At 25.9% G+C, this 25000-nt stretch overlaps 1 protein-coding gene across 1 annotated transcript in view; it reads right to left on the bottom strand.

The window, feature by feature from the left end:
• LOC136086680 (corticotropin-releasing factor receptor 2-like) overlaps window positions 1-25000 on the bottom strand; it is a 125628-nt gene that overhangs the window by 3774 nt on the left and 96854 nt on the right. Inside the window, exons 11-13 of the mRNA XM_065808926.1 lie at window positions 20449-20534; window positions 12396-12519; window positions 7687-7779 (exon numbers count right to left, since the gene is read on the bottom strand). Coding sequence (XP_065664998.1) covers window positions 7687-7779; window positions 12396-12519; window positions 20449-20534 — 303 coding nt within the window. The remainder of the gene's footprint in view (window positions 1-7686; window positions 7780-12395; window positions 12520-20448; window positions 20535-25000) is intronic.

The following is a 25000-nucleotide window of genomic DNA, read 5'->3' as shown; positions in this document are numbered from 1 at the left end:
TTCAGAGAATTATTTAATTTTTGGAAAAAACTTTAATTTAACGATAGCTCCAAACAAACCATAAATTTAATAGAAGTCAACTATAATGTATTGAACAATGAAATTGATAAAGAATCGTATTTAGATATTAGCAGTACGCAAAATGAAATCGTATCTAGTAATGTAAGCGAATTTGGAAAAAGCGTAATAATTGATGAATCTGGTAAAAGTAAATCAGCAGCAGATCCACCAGATTCAAATAAACAAATAATAAAAGATGTAAACCCATTACACGACTTTCTTTTATGGCCAAAACAACCAATCGCGAAAAAAAGGCTGAAACAAGTTTAACGATTACGGAGCGTTGTAACTTTATCCAAATGGTTAGAGATTCAAATAACTAGAGAAAATGCAAAGGAAGAAGAAGATATCAAAAAAACTGAACATAAAAATAACGCTGCTGAAAAAAGAATTGAAAGAAAAAGAAAAACAAGAAAAATCTAAAAGAAAACAAGCTGTAACAAAAGAAAATAAAAATAAAAGACAAAAAAAAAAAATATTAAAAAAAAAATTTAAAAAGAAAAAAGCTTAAATTCAGAATAAAGCTTTGGTGGATAATTTTATAACCAATGTCTTCTTTGTTTTGTAATCGTATTAAATTTATGTATTTGTTTCTTGATTTAAATATATAAAAGTAAAATTAAAATATACGATTTTTTTCATACGCGGTAGGTGCAGAATCGATTACGGTAGGTGGTGCTTTATCACGGTAGGTGAAGAAACGTACTAGATCTTACAAAAAATTAAAAATAACATGAAAAAAATAACTTTACTCAAATTCGAATTATATAATTTAGTTAATAATTGAGTATAAAATATTAATTCGAAAACCCTAAATAAAAATCTGTTATGGTTTTGGAGTTAAGAAGTTTTAAAGTTAAAAGTTTTCTTAAAGTCACGGTAGGTGGTGCCATGACCCTATATAAGGTTAAATATATATATATATATATATATATATATATATATATATATATATATATATATATATATATATATATATATATATATATATATATATATATATATATATATATATATAGTCTTTCTTTTTATCTAGCAATCATTTATAAATTCATTTTATGTAGTGTAAAAATTTGCTTTTGATTTACTTTGCTAATAATTTTGTTAACTAAATTTAGATACAGATTAAAATGAAAAGTAACAAAGTAGTAAAGAAATAAATCATAGAAAAATTATAAATTCGCACAATAAATACATTTTATGCAACAATATAAACCTTAATCAACAGAACTGTAACTGCTATAATAAAAATCTCTGTCCGTTGTTCAATAAATGTTTAACAAGCAACATTGTATATCAAGCAACTGTTACAACTGATAATCTTGATTCATCTTTTAATGAAAAATCCTACATTGGGATAAGTGACACTCCTTTTAAATTAAGATACGCTAATTACATTATATCATTTAACATCTCTAAATACAAAAATGATACTGAGCTCTCAAAACATGAATTGGAAGTTAAAAAAAATTTCCACTTATCTTTAGTTCCTATAGATAAGTGGAAATTTCTCAGGCGATGTAAAGCATATAATTCAAAATCCAAATCTTGCAAATTATGTCTCACCGAAAAATATGAAATTCTATATCATAAAAATACTAATTTATTGAATAAAAGGAGTGAGTTTCTTAGTGTAGACAGAAATCAATCAATCAATATATTCTGAATTACATGATTTTACAATTCAAGGACGTTTACAAATAGTATAATTACTAATGATGCATAAACACCTAATAATAATGAATAATAACATAAGAATAAAATAATAACAACTCTAAAAATCATAAAGTTAACAATAATCATAAGATTAATAATAACTATAATAATAAAAATGGTATTAATAGCAATAAAAATAATGGTATTAATAAAAAAAATGATATTAATAAAAATTATGGTATTATTAAAAAATAATGATATTAATAAAAATAAAGGTAATAATAACAATAACAATGATAATAATAACAATGGTATATTTAAATACATACATATAAATATATACATATAATATAATACATACATATAAACATATACACACATTTGTACACATACATATACCCACACACGCATAAATATACCCACACATGCACACACACATACACATTCAATCATTGTACAAAGACGACAAAAAAGCTTTACATAAATGTAAAGATTCTTAAAAAAAAAAAAAAAGATAAAATAAATAAAATATACAAGAGAGAGTATTTTTAATAAGACGATTAACTGTGATATATTGCTTTTATTGATGTTATTATTCTAGTAGCTATCCAAATAGTGTTTTTTTAATTTATTGAGAAAATTATATCAAGAAAATGAGTTTTCAGTTTTAAAAGAATGAGGGGGATTGTTCCAAGCATTGGTGCACTGATGTTTAACTGATTCGCTGCCAAATTTTATTGTCCTAGTATGTTCTACAAAGATATTGTTGCATGAAGAGGATCTTAGGAAGTGAGAATGTTTGTTACATATTTGAAGGAAAAAGTTCTTGAAGGAAATTGGAAGTTTATCATGAAGATAATACCATACAAATAAACAATTTAAATAAGCAATATTGTCGTTCAGCCTAAGAATTTTAGATAAATTATACAGCAGAGAAACATTGTCAATTAGGAAATTTTGAAAGTGAATAATTTTAAGGACTTTGTTTTGAAGTGAAACTAGTTGGCTTAGGGGATCTTTTTCTTTACCCCAAATCTGACAGGCATACCTAAGGTGCGGTCCAAATATGACATGATAAATACTCATAAGTGTTTCAAAATTTATGAAATGTCTGATCTTGGCTAACATTCCAACTGATCGGCTTAGCTTAGTCTGTAAGTAAGTTTGATGGTACTTAAAAGAAAGACTCTCATCCAGCCAAACTCCAAGGTACTTCACAGTTTTTGACAAAGTTAATATTTCTCCATTAATGTTAAAAGTGCATTGTTCCTTGTTTTTTTGGTTTTTGGTTTTAAAGACAACTATTTAGTTTTTGTAGCGTTTAGTGAAATTTTATTTGCTCTAAGCCAATTAATAACAGAAAATATAGCCTCATTAGTTTTAAACTGCATTTTTTCAAGCAAATCTTCAACAATTAACAGGTTAGTGTCATCGGTGAAATGGTATATTAAAACATTATTAATGTAGGTGTTTAGTTTGATGATGTATACAAGGAAAAGCAGAAGCCCCAGTATTGACCCTTGTGGGACTCCCGAAATTATAGTTTTGGTTGATGAAGATGTTTCCTTAACTGTAACGTATTGAAGTCTGTTATTTAAGTATGATTTAAACCATTTAAGTGGAATTCCAGGTACACCATAGTATTGTAATTTGGCAAGAAGAACATCGTGATTTACTGTGTCTAATGCTTTTTGCAGGTCAAGGAAAACACCACAAACAAACTTATTTTATCAAGGGCATTTTTTAAAGTTTCTGTAAAATCAATTAGCGCATGTGTAGTAGAATGATTACGTCCAAGTCCGTATTTTAATTTATGAAAGCAATTAAAAGTATCAAAAAAGCAGTACAGTCTTTTCTGCATAGTTTTTTCAATATTTTTCCGATGTTGGATAACAAAGAAATAGGGCTGTAATTAGATGGTTCAAGCTTTGACCCATTTTTGTGTATGGGAATAATGTTATCTTAAAAACGTCAGGAAAAATTCCTTTTTTAAATGAGTTATTAACCATTTTAGAGATTGGTTCAGATTTAATTTTTGAAGATAGTTTAGGAATTGAAGTTGGAAGACTTTTAGGGCCAATGCTTTTCCTATTATTTATCACGGAAATAATAGTTTCAATTTCTTCTTTTGTTACAGGTGAAAGGAAAAATGAGTTAAAATTTAGGATTTTAAGAAAATTGTTAAATTTATTAATTGAAGGTTCAATTTATTCAGAAATATTCAGATATATTTAAAAAATAATCATTAAATGAATTAGCAATAGTTTTATTATCGATAATTAAGTTGTTATCGATCATAAGATTAATAGACTGTTTTTTTGTGAAACTGTTGTTAATATTAATTATTTCTCTAATTCCTTTCCATGTATTTTTCATATTATGTAAATTGTTTTAAAAGAAATTTGAATAAAAGTTTTTTTTACTTATTTTTAATAAATAACTGATTTTATTTCTGTATGCTTTAAATAAATTAAATGTTTTTTCTTTTATTATAGTTGATGAATGATTGAGAAATTTTGTGTACAGTTTGTCTTTTTTTTAAAATTGACTTCAAAATGCCTTGAGTTATCCACGGCTTACTTTTAGATTTAATTTGTCTTTTTGTAAGGGGTTTCAATGGCGCATGTATATTAAGAATACTTTCAAAATTTTGCATGAATAATTAAACAGATTGATTAGGGTCGTCTTCTTCTTTTATTAATTGGGACCGAGGAATACTCTTAATATCATCTAGAAAAGCATCATTGTTGAACCTTTAAGAACACCTTCTGTATATCTTTTCTGTTGTATATTTGGAGTGAAAACTTGGGATTTGTACAAATTGTGCTAAATGATCTGAGATGGAAATTATTAGGTTACCTGATATAATGCTGTTAGAGTGAAAATTAATGAAAATTTTATCAATAAGAGTTTTTAAATTTACATTGACTCTTGTTGGCAATGAAATGTAAGGAAAAAAAACATTTGAACACATATTATTAATGAAAAATGATATTTCAGGCGAGTTTTCATAATTAAGAAGATTAATGTTGAAGTCATAAGCATAACATTTTTATTATATATATATATATAAGCATAACATAACATAACATAAGCATAACATTTATATTTTCTTTTGTAAGTTTTCCAATAAATCAATAAGAAATTTCTTATTAGAATCATGAATTGACATGCAAGGGTGACAGTAAATACAACCAACAATTGTATTTTTTCCTTTAGGATCTATTATTTCTATAAAAACTGACTCAAGTTCATGTGCTTTGCACAATAAAAGGTCATCTCTCTTTTTATATATAGAAGTAGAATTAATGTAAAGTAGGGCACCGCCACAACTGGACTCAGTTGGTGAATGTTCTATCACATAATTTTTAATTTCTACATTATTTATGGGTGATACATGTTGTTTCAGCCTTGTCTCAGACACAGAAATAACACAGGGAGAAAATTTTAAGGAACTAGTTAAAGATTTTAACTCATCTTTATGAAAAGAAAGTGAGGAAATATTTAAGTGTAAGAAATTTAATGGGTTTAGGTTTAGATCTAAGGCATTAAAATCATCAACATTGTAGTACTTACAATCTAAGACACAATTGTTTACTTTGTTTAGACATTTAAACAAATAATTGAGATCAGGGGAATTAGTTGAAATATTTGAATTAATTGAACTAGGTTAAATTGAACTAGGATCACAAACAAAACAGAACCAGGTCTGTGGACCAGAAATTAAATCAGAATACTGTTTGCTACTAATGTTATCGCATTTGATGTGTACCCAGCAATTACATTTGTCACACTGAATAGATTTGTGATTTTTAGCAACATTTTTGTGGCATACAATACAAGGAAAACTTTCTATAATAGAGTTTATTGAATGAGTAAAGTGTTAAAGTTCATGTATTGTTATGTATAAGATTTAAATATAACTATATAAAAGAATCAAATGCTAAACTAATTATAATATAAAATTATTATTTAAAATAAGCTAAAGCTAAAAAAAGCTAAACAGTTAAGATAATAAAATAAAGTCAATAAAATATAAATAAAAAAATATTGCTATTATATTAACGTAATTTTGGTTAATCAATTTAAATAAATGTTTTAATATGAAAAAAAAAACAACTAAAGCTCATGTTATAATAAATAATTATAATAATTTAATAAAGCGATAATTTATTAATAATAAATAATAAAATACTAGGTATAATAACAAATAGGTGAATAACATATAACAACATTCAACTAACATAGATTATAGTTATATATATATTATATTATATTATATATATATATATATAATATATTATATTATATTTATATAACAACGATTATATTATATTATACGATTATATTATATATAAATATAACAACAATTAAATAATATAGTAGTTAATAATACAATAGTAGATTATCTTTCAATGAATAAACAATAATTTATAATATTGTTTAATTATAAAGACAGAATGATAAAATAATAATATTTAAACTAAAGTAATATAAATCAATATTAAATAATATTTATAATGGTATTATCCTAAAAAATCTATACAGTAACAAATTAAAATTATATAGTAATAATAAAAAAATATATAATAATATGTAGTATTAATTATAAAAATATATAATAATAAATATTTAATAATAATAACAAATAATATATATTATTAATAAATTTTAAATAAAATGAATACAATTAACTATGATAAATAAGATAATAAGAAAAATAAATAAAATAAATATGAATTAAAATAAACAAACAGACAAACAAATTACAATTTTAATTTGTAAAAAAAAGGTCTAAAAGTGTAAAAACAAACAATGTAGCTGTTCTTTTAATTTCTCTTAACTTGCTAATTGTTTTTTCTTTACAAGTCTTTCTTATTTATTTACTTTATTATTTTGTTCACTCTTTCTTTTCTTTTTCCTTTTTTTAAGTATTCTTTTTTTTTTTTTTAATTCGTGTTTTTTTTTTTTTAATTCGTTTTTGTTTTCTTTTTCTTACACTACTTTCTTTATTTCTTCATTTTTTACTCTCCTTTTTTGTTTGTTTGTTTGTATGTTCTTTAAATTAGTTTATTCATGTATATAAAATAAATAATTATTTACTTGTTACCATAATTTTATCTTTAATATTTATATTTATCTTTTCTTTTCTTTTTCTCTTTTACCATTAAAAAAACACGACCGCTATTTGAGAAGACCTAACATTGTAGTAACAGATTCCTTCTTTCCTAATATGACACTGGCGATTAAAAAAGATGTTTTTCCATATTATTATTATTACTATTATTATTGCTATTATTATTATTATTATTATTATTATTATTATTATTATTATTATTTGACGTCAGAACTTATTCCATTGTTTTTTTTTGAATTTTGTAACGGTTTTTTAATTGCATTTTTGAACAGATTTTTCTTGATTTAAATATATGGCTGATGAGTGCCGCAAACAGCATGAAACTTTAAGTACTGTAAAAAAGTTGTTTTTTACGATACTTAAAACACGCATATATATATATATATATAAATATATATATATATATATATATATATATATATATATATATATATATATATATATATATACACACACATATACACACACACACATATGTGTGTGTGTGTGTGTGTGTGTGTGTGTGTGTGTGTGTGTGTGTGTGTGTGTGTGTGTGTGTGTGTGTGTGTGTGTGTGTGTGTGTGTGTGTGTGTGAATAAAATGTATATATATATACACATATTTTAAACACACATATATATATAACATATATTTATATATATTATATATGTATATATACATATAATTATATATTATATATATATATATAAATATATATTATACATATATATAATTATATATTATATATATAAAATATAACTCAATGAAGTAAATACTTCATTTAATAGCATGTTTAAATTTTTTGTGACTGTTGCTTTACTTTGTAAAAACTCATAAAACTTTATGATACTTACAGATGATTTTTGCTTGAGACGATTTATCTTTAACCTTGCAGAATTTCGTACTTCTTTACTGATAATAATTTGAAATATGCAAACATAAATACCCTATAAAACACATTTTAAAAAATAGTAATGAATATACATTCAAGATAAAGATAAAATATAAAATAAATGAAATTTACAATGTGTTGTAAAAATATATATTTTTTATTAATATTATTATGTAAAAACAACTCAAAATGAGTTGTTTAAGTGTATAATAAATAAATAAAAATAATAAGGTACAATTCCAAAACTAACAGTGTAACATAATTTGTTAGCACTAATAACCAATATTTGTATTATGTCACTATCAGAAAACGGAGTTCTAAACAAAGAGTTGATAAGTTGTAAGAATACTCTTTCAAAGCTACCTCTAATCTAATCTTTTCAATGAATGAAAAAGAATTATATAGTATATGTAGCATTAAACTGATTGTTTTTTGCTTTTGTATTTTCAATTCTTTAGTTTAGCGCTATGGCATTTAAATAGATTTGTTCTAGAATTCCATTGTGCAGAAATAATTACAATAACAAAAGCAGTACTTTTTAATAACTCCCTAAAATCCCTAGCAAACATTATTTGAATCCATTTAGGGACCCCCAAAATTATGTGACCCTAGATGCAGCCTAGTTAGCCTATAGGTAAATCCGAGTATTTTATAATACTCTTTCACTTTAAATTGAATATTATTTTAAAATTTAAAATTAATCAAATTCAGATCTCTTTGTAAATTTAATGCAAATTTCATTTTATCAAAACAGTTTAGTGATATTTTTATAGACTGTAAACTCCTTATGTATTTTGTCAGTTGCAAGGGCTCTGATAGGTTGAACAATAGGGTGACAAATAAATGCATTTAAAATTTTTTTTTTCTCTTTCTTATGCTCTCTACCTTTTATTTGGTTCCTTTTAATGAAAAAATAATATGGGGAAATTTTTGATGCAGTATGTTAATGTTTAGGGGTTGCTCAGCCAGTTTTTGTTAATTTTTCAAGATTACTCAAACACACAATTTTTCATACTTCTCATCACTTATTACATCTATTCTAGTAACTATATTTAGAATATTATCAATATTTTATTATTTCCTAATCTTGAGTCATTATGCATAATACACTTTGTTATTTTTTTAGAAAATTAAAAAGTTAAAAATAAGTTGGCTGGAATTCAAAAAACCCCACTGTAATAATTCATTATCCACTTAAGTTATTGCATCAGTATTGTACTACTGCCGAAATAAGTGCATTATCCTATAATTCCAAATGAGTTCATTGTCTTTAATGAAAATACATTTTAAAAATACATAATTCGATAGATATTTTCAAAGCCGATTTATAATGGAGGCTAAATGTCAAAATGAAGTATGGTGTGTTGGTCAAGCTACAGCTGTGATCACAGGACAAAAGTTGCTATCTAAAAGGCAAGTTTTGCAAACTTATTTTTTCTTTAAAAATAACAACAATGTATGAGAAAGAGCAGGCCTTGTGACAGATCTGGTTCTAGATTTTTGGTAAAAAGCTAGAGTTCCGACAAAGCAACGTTATCATGCTATAACACATGTTGAGAAAAAAGGAAAGCTGAAAAAGAATAAAGGCCGCAAAACAGAAACTCAGCAAAAAAATGACAAAATTTTTTCTCAAGAAATCGAAGAACTATTTGATATTGCTCATGAAGATGCTTTAAAATTAATCACAATAGAAGAAGACAAGACGTTTCTTATACTACAAAGAGAAGGAAGATAAGGTTACATGAGTTCAGTTGATTGTGAATTGTTCAAACAAGTACAGCGTATTTTAGACAGAAAAAAAGCAAATGAAGAAAGAGAAACAAAAGAGCTAAGTAGAAAAAAAAAAAAAAACGTGTTCAACAGTCACAGACCCAGTTTGACAGAATCAGACTCCTCTCAGGGTACTGATAATGAAGTAGATGCCTTTGTTCCATCAATAACAAAAAAACTGAAAAAGAAGGAGCAAATAAATAAAAAGAAAGTGATTACTACAGCATTTTGCTCAGCTCTTGATTGTTTGGAAATTCCAAATCATTCTGGCTCCTTGGTTTTGTCTACATTTTGATAAGGGTTAGGTGCCAATATTGAACATGCTTCAACATTATATGAATCTCTTTAATGTGCACATATTGAAAATTGTAAAGAAGTTGCAAAAAGAATCATTTTAGAATTCAAGCCACAAGTTCTATTAACTGTTCATTAGGACAGAAAATTGATACCTGATTTTTTTTTTTTTTTAGATTATTAACCTCCCCAAGGCCCGAGGGGGCTACTACAGTCGAGGAGGCTACTCATTTTTTTGTGTTTTTATTTTTTTTTTACAGATTTGAACAGCGGAGATGAAGTGGATTGACTGCCTATATTAGTGATAGGATATGATGTAAAAAAACTGTTGTCAGTCCCAAAACTGGACAGATGTACCGGTGAACAAATGAGTTATGCAACAGAACAAGCTTTGAAAGATTAAAACATTTCTTATGACAAAATTGTGACACTCTGTGACATTCAGGTGCTTGTACCTTGCTGGAAAAATTAATTGGAAAATCTTTATTATTCAAAGCCTGTCAACACCGTGTTCATGAAGTAATTTTATCCCATGTTTACAAAACTTGCTTTGGAGTATTTTCTGGTCCAGAGATCAAGTTGTTTCGTGATCAGTGGAGTAAATTCAATTCTGAATCTTGGCTCTTAACTGATGCAGATCTCAAAGTATATAATTCACTTGTAGCAACAGCAATAGAATTTGCTGTAAATTTGCTGTTAGGAATAAAACAACCTCGCAATGATTAAAAAGAATTTTTGCAACAGTCGATAACTTTTGTACTCCTGGTGCTATGTACTAAGCATGATGGATGGTAAAAGCACTCTAATCTATTAAAATATACCTGTTTCAACATCAATTTCAATTTAACAAAGAATGAAGAGAAGAATCTTCTACGATTTTGAATTTTTTCAATTTTGATTTACATGGAACACTAGTTTCGGGCTCCCATCTCTTTATCTGCTCCTCACAATAACCTAACAATGATTAAGAAGCTGGATAATTTAAAAATATTTGACAAAGAAGTTACTGAATCTGCCATAAAAGCCATTGCAGGACATTTATGGTACTTAACTGAAGACCTTGTGAGTCTCTCTTTTTTTAGTAATGATGTTGACAACCAAACTAAAGAAAAAATGTTGATTGCACTTGAAAAGCCAGCTAAAAAAAAACAGGTAAAAAGGCTTGAAGGTAAAGGATTAATGGATACAATTGTAAAAATGAACTTAGATGACTTTGTAACAAATAGATCAAAATATGTATTTGAAGTGTTTAGAATAAACTGGACATTAATGAAGAATCATTGCCATAACTCATGGAGTATAGTACCCGAATACCAGGAAACATACAAAATTGGTAACTCTATGAAAGATGTGAATGACACAACCGAAAGAGGGGTGAAACTTGTTTCAGATTACACAAAAATCTTGACAAAATATGAAACCAATTGCAATATGTTTTACAAACTGTGGAAGAACATCTACATTAAATTCCAGATATACGAAAGTTCACCATAGTGAAGGCATTGATGAAAACAAGTGAACAATCAACAAGTGAAAACAAGTGAACTATCAAAAAGTGAAAACAAGTGAACAATTTGTATAAAAATCTGATTAAAATAAACATTAAATTTGAATAAAAAAATTAAAACTTTGCATCCAAAAAAAAATTAAAATACATTTCTTTTTATTTTCCGTTGACCCTAAAATCTGATAATATCAAATTCATTAAGCAACCCCTAGATATCAAAATATCATAATACTTTTTTGCACAGTTTATTTTTTAGTTAAAAGAATCACAATAAAGGGTTAAGAGTCTAATTTTGAAGACTTTTTTTTTTGTCATCCTATTGAACAACTGTACTCAAAAACTTGAATGTTTCTTTGTAATATTTTCATTTGACAAGATATTTTAAAAGTTAGAACCAAAATTTAAAACGTTAATATTTGAACCAAGCTCCCGGAAAACATGTTTGATCTAAACTTTTATTCATTTTCAAAATATTTCAATGTAATAATTAAAAAAAAAAAGAAAAATTATCAAAAAAAATGAGAATAGATATCATTTTATGAAATTTACTCAACCAGTAACACTATATGAAGGTGAAATGAACAAAAAGGAACTCTTTAGAAGATATTTCATACAACAATAAGTTAAAATATAGATGTAGTAGTAAAAATAATGAAAAAGATTATTTTTACTATAAAATCCTTATTAAAACTTTATTATTTTATATTAAAATTATTTTATTTTTATATATTAAAATTATTTTACTTCTATATATTAAAATTATTTTATTTTTCTGAGAAAATGATAAGTAAATACAATGCAATACTATTTTTTGCAAAACATTTTTATTTTAAAAAAGTTCAAAAATATTTTTTTTTACATAAACATTTTTTGGACAAATTTTAAAGGTAGGTAATCTGGTGTTCTTGTAATTTAACTTTATTCATATCTTGTCATATTTTGGTTGGTTCTTCTGATAATGTCCTTTCTCTTCTAGACAAGTTTTAAAGACATATGTTCTTGAATTTACTAGTAGAATTCTATTAAGTAACTCTCATACAAAATTTTCATTGATTTTTATATTTTTCAAGTCTTAAATTCAATTAATAAAAATAACAAACCTGAGGAACGATAAGAATAACTTGAAAATATTCAAATGGTAAGCAGTCAGCTGGTCCAGTACTTACAAAAATATAACCACCACCAAGTAAAAATACAAGAATAAAAAAGCTTCGAGCAGCTCTTCTAAATTTAAAGAACAAAAGTTTAATGATGATTCTACGGATTTAACAAAAGGTATCAAGGTTATAAATTCATGTTTTAAAACAAGTAAATAAATAAAATAAAATTTATCAGATAAACACAATTAAGGTCTAAAATAATTTTTTTTATCTTTTTTTTTTAATCTAAATGCTTAGTCTAACTAGCATAGATATTTGATTTCTATTGCTAAGTTCTTCTGATTAACTTAACTACACATTTAGGTATGCATGTTTACACACATAAGCACACCTTTAATCATTAATTACTTGAAAACTAGTTACCAGATTTTTTCTAATTTTTTTCACAAAGAAGCTAAAATGATAGGCAGATACAATATGAAGCTAATGTGTTGTTTGAATGAGAAATGCATTATTGTTTGAATAAGAAATTAGTTGTCATTTGATTGTATTGGTGTTAATTATTGGTTATCATTGTTATCAGATTAAAATGTGTAAACAAATATTCAAGTAAATGAATATTAAATTAAGAAAAATTTAAAGACTTTTAGTTGGATTTATTTTGCACCAATATAATGATACTTGAAAAGAAAATCAGGAATTCGAAAAAAGAAAGGATTTAAAGTTAAATATAAAGCAAAGTTAATCATTTACATTATAAAGGCAAATCTATGTCAGTTGCAGAGAGATCTTGCAAGAAAATTTAAATGAAAACATTTATAGGAAATGTACTTAAAATCGAAACTCCAAAATGATCCATTGATGAAAAAATTCAAGTAACTTGTTGTTCAAAACTAACAAATTTAAGTACATTCAAAGTAAGAAATTTGCACCCATATTCCTTGCATGGCCTATAAAAGTTCCTCAATCATAAGAGAAATCATATTAAAAAGCAAAAAATTACCTTTAGATATTGAAGGTTTAAGAAAAAGTAAAAATCAGATTCAAAAAAAGCAACTTAAAGCAAGATCTAAGAGATAATGTGAAATACTTGTAAATTGGATTCTAAGATTCAAATTAATCATGAAACTGCTAACTAAATGTCAGAACATATTTTGTAGTACTTATAATTTTCAAAATAAACTCATAAGACATAACAATATTTCTTCCAAAAATGCAGATGAATTTATTTCCTGATAAGAACTTTTAAAAATAAAAAAATAAATCAAAAGTTAAATAGTTATATAGTGTAAAATATGATGTTATAAAAATGTTACAACATGTTCACAAAGAAGACACATACACTTGCACAAAGAAGACACAGAATAGATACATACTAACATACTAAAACTTGATGCTTACTAAAAAACATAATGCCTAACAGACACACACCTCTACTTTAGTAAACATCTTTATTCTATTACCTTTCTCTTTTTTCTTTATTGTTCTCTTTCTCAAAAATGCACTCTATTTGATGTAATTCCTGATCAAATTGACCATGCCCACTCTCTTTGTTGTTGTTGTTGTTATTGGTAGCTTTAATGCTCATCACACTGAATGGCTTGGCAGTAACGCCATTGAGCCTGCTGTCACTAAAGCCTAACATCTGCATTTCTCAATCACTAAGATAATTAACTGATAGTTGACTTTGTGACTTGTTTTCTTGACAACCCTAACCATTTACTTTACTCCTTGATTTATTTCTTGTATCTAATCTTAGCTTGTGTTTAGTTTCTCTTTTAATTTTCTTCAGATTTAATTTTCTGACAATGCAATGATTTCTTTAAATCTTTTATATCAAACTTCCTTTTTGGATTCTCCCTATCATTGCACCACTTACTACTACCCTAAAGCTGACTGAAATTCTTTTCGTGATTTTCTTTGTGAAGGTCCTTGGGCTGATTTCTTTTCTCTTTCAGTTGATAATTGTGCCTCCTACATAACCTCCTGAATTTAGACAGGAATGGAAGCTTTTATTCCTACCTGTCTATTCCAAGTCAAGCCTTATTCTAACCCATGGTTTTAACTTGTGCAGCTGCTATATCTAATTGTAATCATTTTTTTCAAAATCTTTTTCAAAAGAACAACTCTCTTGAGAACAAACCACAATTTATTATTGCAATAAATCAATGTAAAAAAGTGCTGTCTAATGATAAGCTCCATTATTTTTAAGCTCCATTATTAAATGATTCCAACAAAGTTTGGTATGCTGGTCTTCTGCTTAAGCTTGCTTCATATATATCTGGAAAAGTTTTTGAGATTTAAGCTTTATTAAGTTCATCCTCAAAGACCAACACTCTTCTTCATATCCAGTAACTTCAGCGGTATTTCAAGGTCCTATCCATGGTTTTATTTTTATTTCTTATCTACATTAATGATCTTTCTAAAACTACTTTATCTAAAATGAATCTATTTGCTGATGACTCAACTTTATACTCCTGTCCTGTCAACAAAAAGTCTTCTCTTTTCAATCGCTTAGAGCAGGCAGCCAATCATGAATCTGATCTCACTTCTGTAACAGATTGGGGCGTGCAGCAGCTCGTTAATTTTAACTCCAACAAAACTCAGTTATTTACTGCAAACAACTAAAAAAATACTGTTGACATTCTTATATTGACAAATGGCAACCCTCTCGCTGAGTCTCTCACAGAGTCTGAGTTACATTTTCTTAGATTTCCTTTCACTACTGACCTTTCATGGAAATAATAATACAATCGATTCTAAATTAACATTTGCTAAGGTTGCCTATTTATCATGCTCAGCATTTTCTTACTCTTGATTCCATTCTCTACAAATCTCTTATTTGCCTCTGTATAAAATACTGTTGTCATATTTGGGCTGGTTCTTTTAATGATGCTCTTCCCTTCTAGACAAGGTTCAAAAACGAATAGTAAACATAGATGGACCGGCTCTATCTGCAAAGCTTGAGTCTCTTTCCCATCATCATAAAGTTGCATCTCTTTCCTTTTTTTACAAAAAATATCATAGTCGCTGCTAATAAAAAACTGTTTTTGTCAAGCATTAGTGCATAATAAACACTAGGCTTGAATTATTTTGGCTTAAATTTATAAAGATTTTTATTCATATTTTAAAGAATACACTGAAATAGCTATCTGAAAACTAAATTTATTTTGGCCTAGTTTCACATGAAATAAATTCTAAATATAAAACAGCAAAAATAATATAATAAAATAATATAATAATATACTATTATTATTTTATTATAATAATATAATAAAATAATAATATTAAAAATAGTTGGGTAAAATATAGAGGTTGAGGTCAATACATGTGCTAAAGTCTCCTAACCATTATCTTGTTATGTGATAATATAACACTGAATAAACTTAACTATAATAAAAAAAAGTGTAAACCAAAATATTATCTCTAAAAAGTCAAAAGTAAATACCTTTTAACTTTTTTCAGGTTTTATGCCATTGCATTTTGATGTGTGAAATGGTTAAAAAAAAAACACAACAGGGTGTAGCAATAGGGTAAATTAGAATATTATGAGCACCTTAAGCAAATATTGGAATATTTTTAAAAATAAATGTGCAAGATCTAAAATTTTTATGAATAAACAATTTTTAGGGATCACTACTCATGTTCCACATAGATATATGGGTACCTAAATTTTTTTCTTAAAAATACAGAGGTTTTTAAAAATCTAATAAAAGTGCTCATATTACCCAGACTACTAGGTAATATGAGTACTTTAATTAGCTTAAAAAATAACATAAAGTAAAAAAAAAATACTAACTTCACAAATAGAACTAATTTATGGAATATAATGATTTGTTATTAACAAAAATTATCTTAAAAATTCAAATTTTAGGCCTTTTTTTATTGAAACAATACTTTTTTGTTTTACAAAAAAAAAAAAAAAAAAAAAAAATCCTTCTGGTTTATCTTTAAATAAATGTCTTAAATCACTAAAAAACTATTATTTCAACTGAGATGCGTACGATTAATTAATTATAATTAATTATATATAAAAACTAATTAATATTTACAATTATTTAACTACCTATTTAATATTAAAAAGTCTCTCAATTTTCTAAGATGTTAGACTTAATTGACTGTATTAATAACTTAAAGTTATTAAAGAGAATTCCAAACAAGTATATAAAAAAGTCGTTTGTTTAAAATTAAAAAGTACCACAATAAAAAGATTAACAGTTTGAAATAAACATGGTTTAATTATTTTCAAGATTAAACTAAAAACAAATGAAATAACTTATTTCACTTATTTTTTTATTTATACTGGAATATAGATGCCGATATTGTTTCAAAAGATTAGATACAAAAAAAAATTTTATACCCACTGGATCAAGATGTTGCAGAGAGAATTTGAACAAAAATGGATTATTAAAAAATGAAGCTTTAAATCAGCTGGTTATTGTTAAAAAAAACGTGAAACTAAATGCTTCAGATATTAAATCTTTATAAGAGGTGTTTCGATAATACGCTCAGCATTGCAGTGTACTTTTTTGAAGTTTTCTGATATTTCAAAACTACCTGAATCTATTTGCCAACCAAACTACTAGATTCAATAGACAACAATTTAAAGAACTAAGCGAAGATTTGATTTCACTCAGAAACACCAGAGATCTAAATCTCAAGTTCTAGCCGCCTTTCTGTTTTGGCTAAAAACTAGCTTTGATCAATACACAATCACTGATTATTTTGACATTCATTCTCATTTTAAAGTATCCCCTTATTTGCAACAAGTTAGAGACGCTTTTATCAAAGAGTTCATCCCTAATAATATAGGAGCAGTTTACTTAACAAGAGGTGAATGGTTAGTAAATAACAGCGAATTGGTCAAAGAAGCATTTAACGCTAAATAATCTCAGTTGATATTAGTTGTTGACAGAACTTACTGTTATTATTAAAAGAGCAGCAACAACTATTTTCAATGAAAAACATTCAGCGTACAAAAAAACGCATTTAGTTTAACCTTTTTTTAATTTTCAATATCAAATGGAAAAATTGTCCATGTATTTGGACTTCACGAGACAACAAGAAAAGATGCTTCAATCATGAATGATGTACTTCTAGGCGACCTAAAGCTTAGAAAATTGCTTCTTCCTGTTGACATTATATTACTTGGTAGAGGCTTTCGAGACTGTTTTGATAACTTAAGAAACACTTACAATTTGAAGCCAAAAATGGATGCATTCAATTGAAAAAGGTCAAAAATAATTGACAATATTACCAGCTAATCAATCTAGAAGGGTTATCGAGGGGCAAACTCATTTCTAAAAACATTGTTTAGAGCATTAGATAAAGTGCACAATAAATTTATGACCCACATACTAATCGACTATAGAAAAATAGATTTTTCAAGTGCCTTTACTCAGACAAACAAACAACTATTAAAAACATGAAAGTAATGCTTCATTTAAAGAATAATTTGGAAAAGCTGGTCAAAACTAAAAACTGAACAATAAGAGTTTGTTTTTAAACATTGAAGCAACACTTGTACTTGATTATCCTAAATTGCTTGAAGAAATTAAAAAAAAAAACATAACTTTAGGCCCATATTAACTAAGACAATGCTTAAGCTACATTTCTGAACATTTCAATAAGGGTAAATATGAATAAGCTATGTGTTATATGAAAGTGTTCAATCGAGAGGGAAATAGAAAGTTCTTACTATTATTATAAGATCACATCATTCTGGGACTACAAAGTATAAAGTATATGTGCAATATGTACCTAATATGAATGATGAAACTGGAATCAAAGGATGATACTGTACTTGTAATTTATTATTTTATAATACTACAGTGCAATTTATTATTTTGCATGTGGAAAATACTTAAAGATGCTTCTGAATCTAGCTGGATTACTTAAATTCTTTTTTAATAAAAGTTCCAAACCAGAAACTTCAATGTTGACACAAATTGCAACTTCGGAAAATAATGTTTACGAGTTAAAAAAATTTAAAAAGCTTTTTAAAAAGAAGCCTAAAATTGATTTAGTTCTGTCTTCTCAATCATTTGATGATAATTGAAGCGTAGATGATGATAAATCTATCCAGTTCACAAAATGTACTTTTTACTCACACTTTGGACTTCAAGCAAGTTGTCTAAGAACATACTGATTAATTTGAAATACTCTGATCTTAAAGGAAAAATTGCTTATATTATATGGTTTATTGATTCCAATGCTTGGGATAAAGCAAAAAGTGTTTGGCTCTTAGACGTTTGCAAGCTTTGTGTTTCTCAATACGAAAATCTCTACATTTGGAACTGAAATGGAGTATTTCATTAATTTCATTAAGCCAATTCTGTTTTTTGATGATTGAGTAGTTTGCGATAGAAAGGTGCGCATGCAAAGTTCAACTAGAACTATTAAATGATCTCTACTTCTCAAAAGTAAGTGAAGAACTAGTCCCGAACTTTTTTCTTCTAAAAAAGTGTTCTTATTGTTCATATCAACTTTCGATTTGCAACTATTTTAATGGTGTTCCTCCTTATCTTTTTATTGAGTCGGATATTAGATATAGCTTGAATGTCCATCAACTTCCAAATGAAATATCTTTTGGAGTAGGTAAAATTACAAGTTTATATGCTACTACCTATTGCAAAAGACAGCATTTTTGAAGTATTTTTAATTTAAAATCAAAACTCTATTTAGTGGATGATTTATGCCCACAGAAACATGATTTGGATATCCCTAACCATCATATTTCTACTTGCATTTATTATTTAGTGTGAACAAGAAATAAAGTTAAATGAATCGCATCTATCTTGGTGTGTGCCGAATTGAACTAAATTATTTTTTGTGAAGTTTTTAATTTGAAAACAATTGTGCATAATATGTAAAACATACTTTAAAATACTAGATAATATTTATTTAGTTTGAAATATTGCTGAAAATGTACTATATATTTCATAGATTAGACTCTTATTACTTAATTTGATGTTAGAAATTTTAAAAACACCTGCTGGGAACCCACTGCACTTAGCAAAATTGAAATATCTACTCACACCCTCGTGTGTGCAGTATTTTTTCGGTTTTTAATATGTATTAGGGGTTTCTAAACAATAAATCATAAACAGAAGTTGCACACACAAGGGTTGGAAAAAGGGACAAAAGCAAACATCATGATGGTATACCTTTTTATTGACTCAAACCATTAAACTATAAAATTACAAATTTTTTGATTTTAAATAACAGAAATATATTTAGTCTTGTTAAAACATTAAAAAAATTTAAATTGGTTTTGTTTTTGTTGAAAAACTAATTAAAACCACTGCAAATTTAGGAGTTTAAATTACGTAACTTCAAAGAAAAACATTGGGTAATTTGAGCATGTTCATATTACACAAAAATTGTATCTTTTAATAAAGTCAAATTTGAATGTTTCTATGGATTGTTTTTCAAATAAAATCAGCAAACTTTTATCTAACATATTTATTTTTATAAAAAATGAAATTTTATTATTTTAGCATCAAAATTTTGAACTACAGATTAATTCATGCGCAATGATAATATTTTAACAACGCAAAAAAATTAATAGCTATTTAATTATATGAGAGCCGCTAATTTACTGAATATAAATTTACACTAATTATATTGATTCCTGCTATCACCACATAAAGTTGATTCAAAAAAATAAAAAGCAATTATAACTTCACTTACATCTTAATAATCTTTAAGTATGCTCATATTACCTAGGTGCTCATATTACCCTAATCTACCCTACTAATTAATTTTTCTAAATGAACAAGTAAAACATCCAAATTAAAAATAAAATTAATAAAAGCTTAATAATAATAAAATAAAACTGTTCAAAGTTAAATTATAAAACTTGTAAAAACTGGCTTCAATTTTCAGAGAGAAACTATTTAGAACTAGTAAAGAAAATCTAAAAAATATTCACACTTTTCAAAAGTCAAATTAAATAGTATTTCAAATAATAATTTAGATTTATATAATTTATTTTGATATAACATGAACAACAATATTTTATAAAACCCATTTTATACTTATTTCTACAAACCTTGATTTCTCAAGTTCACAACCAGTACCACTTTTAAGTTTGCTTCTAATAATCCACATCAGATACAGCAATATAAGTACATTAATCTGAAAAAAATAATAATAAAAATAATATTTTCTGATATTTCAGATTATATTTGAAAGATACTAATTATTGTGTTACAATGAGTAACTACTAAAAGTTGCACACTGCATAATTGCTGTTTTAACAGTAACTATTCAAAAAATTGGAAAAAGGAATACTAAGCTACCAATTCATTAAAATACTTTATTATGGCACATTTTCTATGTTGATTTGCACACAATAATACTTTTTTAACCCGTTAACTCTACCACAATCGGTTTGAATAAAGAGTTAAGAAAGACTTTCGTTGTACTTGAAACATCTTTTTTTTAAAAACAAAATCATGTTTAAAATCTATAAAAGAATAGTGGTAGGTTGCTTTATGAGAGGTATGTAATTCAAACCCACCACATCCCAAAATGTGCTATGCTCAACTTGTTTCACTACGCAGCAAACTTGTAGACTGATCAAAATCAAGGCTTGTGTTTCATAGAGTTTATTCTTAGGATATTAGTATAAAAAAAACTAAAATTATAATTGAATTTTAATTAGTTATTTTTCAAAATTCTCACAGTAACATAAACAAAAAGAAAAAATAATTAAATCGTTTCCTTAAAAAGTTGATATAGATTTTTTATTTAAATACATAACAAAAAATACATAATTATGTAAATATAAAAATATGATGTTCAATTATACTTTAAATAAAAAATGATTAGCAGTGGATTTATTACTTTATTTAAATGTGTTTCAATAATATAAAAACACAAGTAAAGATCAAAGTTATTTAATTCACACTGCTTTCAAAAGTTTGTTTACTTTTTCTTCTCAACAAAAATCTTTCTTCTTTTTAAGTTTATTAAATTCAGTGATTCTTATATAAAGTTTATTAAAGAGCCAATCATTGTTTAAAGTCATTGCTTATAAAATTTAAATTATCATTATTATCATTTTTAATTACATTTATTATTAAAAAAATTATACAATAAAAAAACATACATTTTTCATTAATAAGTTTAATTAGAACCAAAAAACTGTGGTCAAATCATCAAAACAAAATATTTTTTTCGTGGTCATAATGATGCTTGTTTTCACATGCCCCCTTAACCATGTCTGCTTGAACAATTCTCAAAATAAAATGTGCTTGAATTTTAAAAGTAGAAAGTAAAATCTAGGTAAAAGATTAATTTTATTTTTGGTTTGTAGGATTAGATTTTTTTAAATTTGTTTACCAAATTAAACAATTACTGAATGTGAACACCTACTATTTTAAAAACTAATTTCTTACTTTGTACACTTAAAAAGAAAATACTTATTATTGATTTTTTATAGGGAGTAATAAATTTATATTTTAAATTATTTAATTTTGTCTGACCAGTCAAAACAAGGGTTATGATATTTTTGTAACCTCATATGTCCATGGTCCAAAAAGGTTAGTTTGGTATAAAAACACTGAAATGGACTCTCATTTGTGATTTTATTTTTAAAACTTCTGCTAGGACCTCAAAACACTATTTTGTTATAAAATTATAGTAAAAATTGAATAGCAATTATTATAATAATATAAATTAATAATAATAAAATAATAGTTTGCTAAAATAAATTTAAATTGATTTTTCCAGTAGTTTTACACTTTTTTCATGCAAGATTTTAATCATTGCTCAGCACAAATAACACGCATTTTTGTTGAAACTGTAGTATTGTCTATATTCCAATGTTTCTTATAAACTGTTTACACCTTCTTGTGTTTCTTTGAGCTTTGATTTAATTTTTCATATCTGTCTCCTTTATAAAAAAGGTCAGTGAACCAAACATCAAAGCAAATTCCATAAATCTACTCACAAATTCCAGCAAGCAGTGCATGTTGATTTGGGAACCAAACAAAAGCAAGTAAAACATATATTGGTATAAAGTCCACCTAGCATTGTATATAATAGGAAATGTTTTAAATGTAATAAAGTGAAATAAACCATGTTTTTGAAACAAAATCATAAATTGAAATACACTATGTGAAATAAACCATGATAATATCATTGCGTATACTAGGTAATGTTTTGAATGTAATAAAGTAAAATGCAACATATTTATGATATCAGTATGCATTGTCCGATTCATATAAAAATTGCATATCATCCCATCATCGATGTTGTTAAATTTTATTTTTGCACCATATTTTAAAAGCCATTTTTAACGTTTCACTAATTTTTTGAGACTTAATCCAATACATGATGTTGACATCCTCTATATTGAAGTATAGAAATGCCTTATTTTAAAAAACTCTGTTGGATAATTACAACAACTCCGTTTCGTATGCCAGTGTTGACATTTGTGGTATCACAGAGTTTAACTTTAATTCTTTTCCACGGTTGATATGATTTATAGCGAGCTTCATAGTGCTAATTTTTAAGCATAACAACTTGCATTTCTTGTTTGTTAAAAATGTTTACAGTCAAAGTGAAGAGCCCAAATAATATTTTTAAAAGTTTATTAAAACTCAAGATTTTCTGTGATTCTTAAATAGATTCTTTATATATTGCATATTGAGTTAATGTTGAGATGTTAACACTTTGGTTTTTCTTTTTAAGAGGAAATTTAAGTCTTTCTTTTTTTAGCAGGAGGTTTCATGGTATAACCACAGCCAGTAGAATCACTGTCTGAGGTTTGAGGATATTCTGATAAATTGGAAACAGTTTTAGATTTTTCATCTTTGTTTTATGAAAGAAAATTACATGCTAGAAATATATCTTTTGATAACATTTGATGAATGCACTTTTACTTGTATTGTTGTTGCATAGCCTGCTTTTTCAATTGATTTAATCTGCATTACGTAAAATTTTTTATATTGAGTTGCTAACCAGATGCCATTTGTTTTTGAAATATCAAAAACATTTGTAAATATAACCTAAGGACATTCCTTGTTTTCTTTTTTTTATTTATTTATTTCAAAAAGCTATCATATTATTTAATTAAAGCTTTGATCTTCCTTACTTTTGACTGTTCAGTTAGAGAAGTAAAAACTTTTGCCACAAAAGTTTTTATTTCATAATAATTCAACAGAAAAAAATTTCTTTTGAACTATTTTGAACAGTTTTCCACAGCTCTCCATTATATCTACACATAAATCAGTGTTTTTTAAAAACAAAAATTTGCTCAAAATGTTTTGATCAAATCCGCCATTTTAAAAAACACTGATTCCTTTATGGTCAAGAATTAATTTATTTCTAAATTTCTGCACCAGGTAAACAAGCATACTCCAAATGATATGTAATTATGCTCAGGGTCGTCCCGAGGGTGAGGGGGTGTCTAACCTCCCTTGTAAATTATTTAGTTGGCGAATTTGGACTGGAGTTGGCAAAATTGCATTTGTAGGTAGCAGTCAGCAAATGTAAGCAAACAAGGACATTTTTTTTTTTTTAAAGATTTAAAGATTCAATTAAGTTCTCTGATTTTTTGTAACAAACTACGACAAATTATTATAAATTGATAAATCTAACTTGATTTTTTCAATTAGGTCAAATACTTTTCAATTAAAAACTGACCATGACCACTGTTCAAGTCGAACTTTATAGGGACGCAAAGAAAGCAAAGATACAGAGAGTGAGGATATAGTAAAAAAAAATTTTATAATGTGTTAAGTTATTGTTATGAATAGAGTAAACAAATGTAAATACAAATGCATTTAATACAAAGGTAAAAAATATTTAATTTATAAAACATCACAATGTAAAAAAGAACTCAAAAACTAATAAGTTGCAGAACCTTGTTTTGTAATAATAGTGATCTTTTTAATGATACTTTTAAAAAAATGACTTAGAAAATAAGTCAGATTTTACCATTTAAATCATTAACTAAAAGCCATGGCAAATGAAAAGCCACAACTTTAAGATAAAATCAATTTATTCAATTTTTAACTGGCAACTTCAAAGTTTCCAAAAAAAAAAAGTTTCTAATAGTATTACCAATAATATTATTAAAAATTATTATTCCTTATTTGATAGTATATAAAAATAAATTCTCTTTATTGGCTTTTAGAACCAATTGCATAATACACTTTCGATTATATATATATATATATATATATATATATATATATATATATATATATATATATATATATATATATATATATATATATATATATATATATATATATATATATATATATATGTAAATTATGTTAGTCTATTTTACAAACAGAGTGCTCAATGTTCTTAAAGAACAGAGCAATAATAAATTAGCAAAAAACACTTATCTAACTTTTATCTTCGACTTGAAGTTTCACCATTGCTGGATCATCAGTCCAGAACTCTTCCTGATGATCCAGCAATGGTGAAATTTCAAGTCGAAGATAAAAGTTAGATAAGTGTTTTTTGCTAATTTATTATTGCTCTGTTCTTTAAGAACATTGAGCACTCTATTTGTAAAATAGACTAACATAATTTACATATATATATATATATATATATATATATATATATATATATATATA

The sequence above is a fragment of the Hydra vulgaris genome, chromosome 11 (genome assembly GCF_038396675.1).
Source record: "Hydra vulgaris chromosome 11, alternate assembly HydraT2T_AEP".
Lineage (NCBI taxonomy): Eukaryota > Metazoa > Cnidaria > Hydrozoa > Anthoathecata > Hydridae > Hydra > Hydra vulgaris.
The sequence above is the reverse complement of the archived record's forward strand: the minus strand, read 5'-3'. Positions and strand labels throughout refer to the sequence as shown.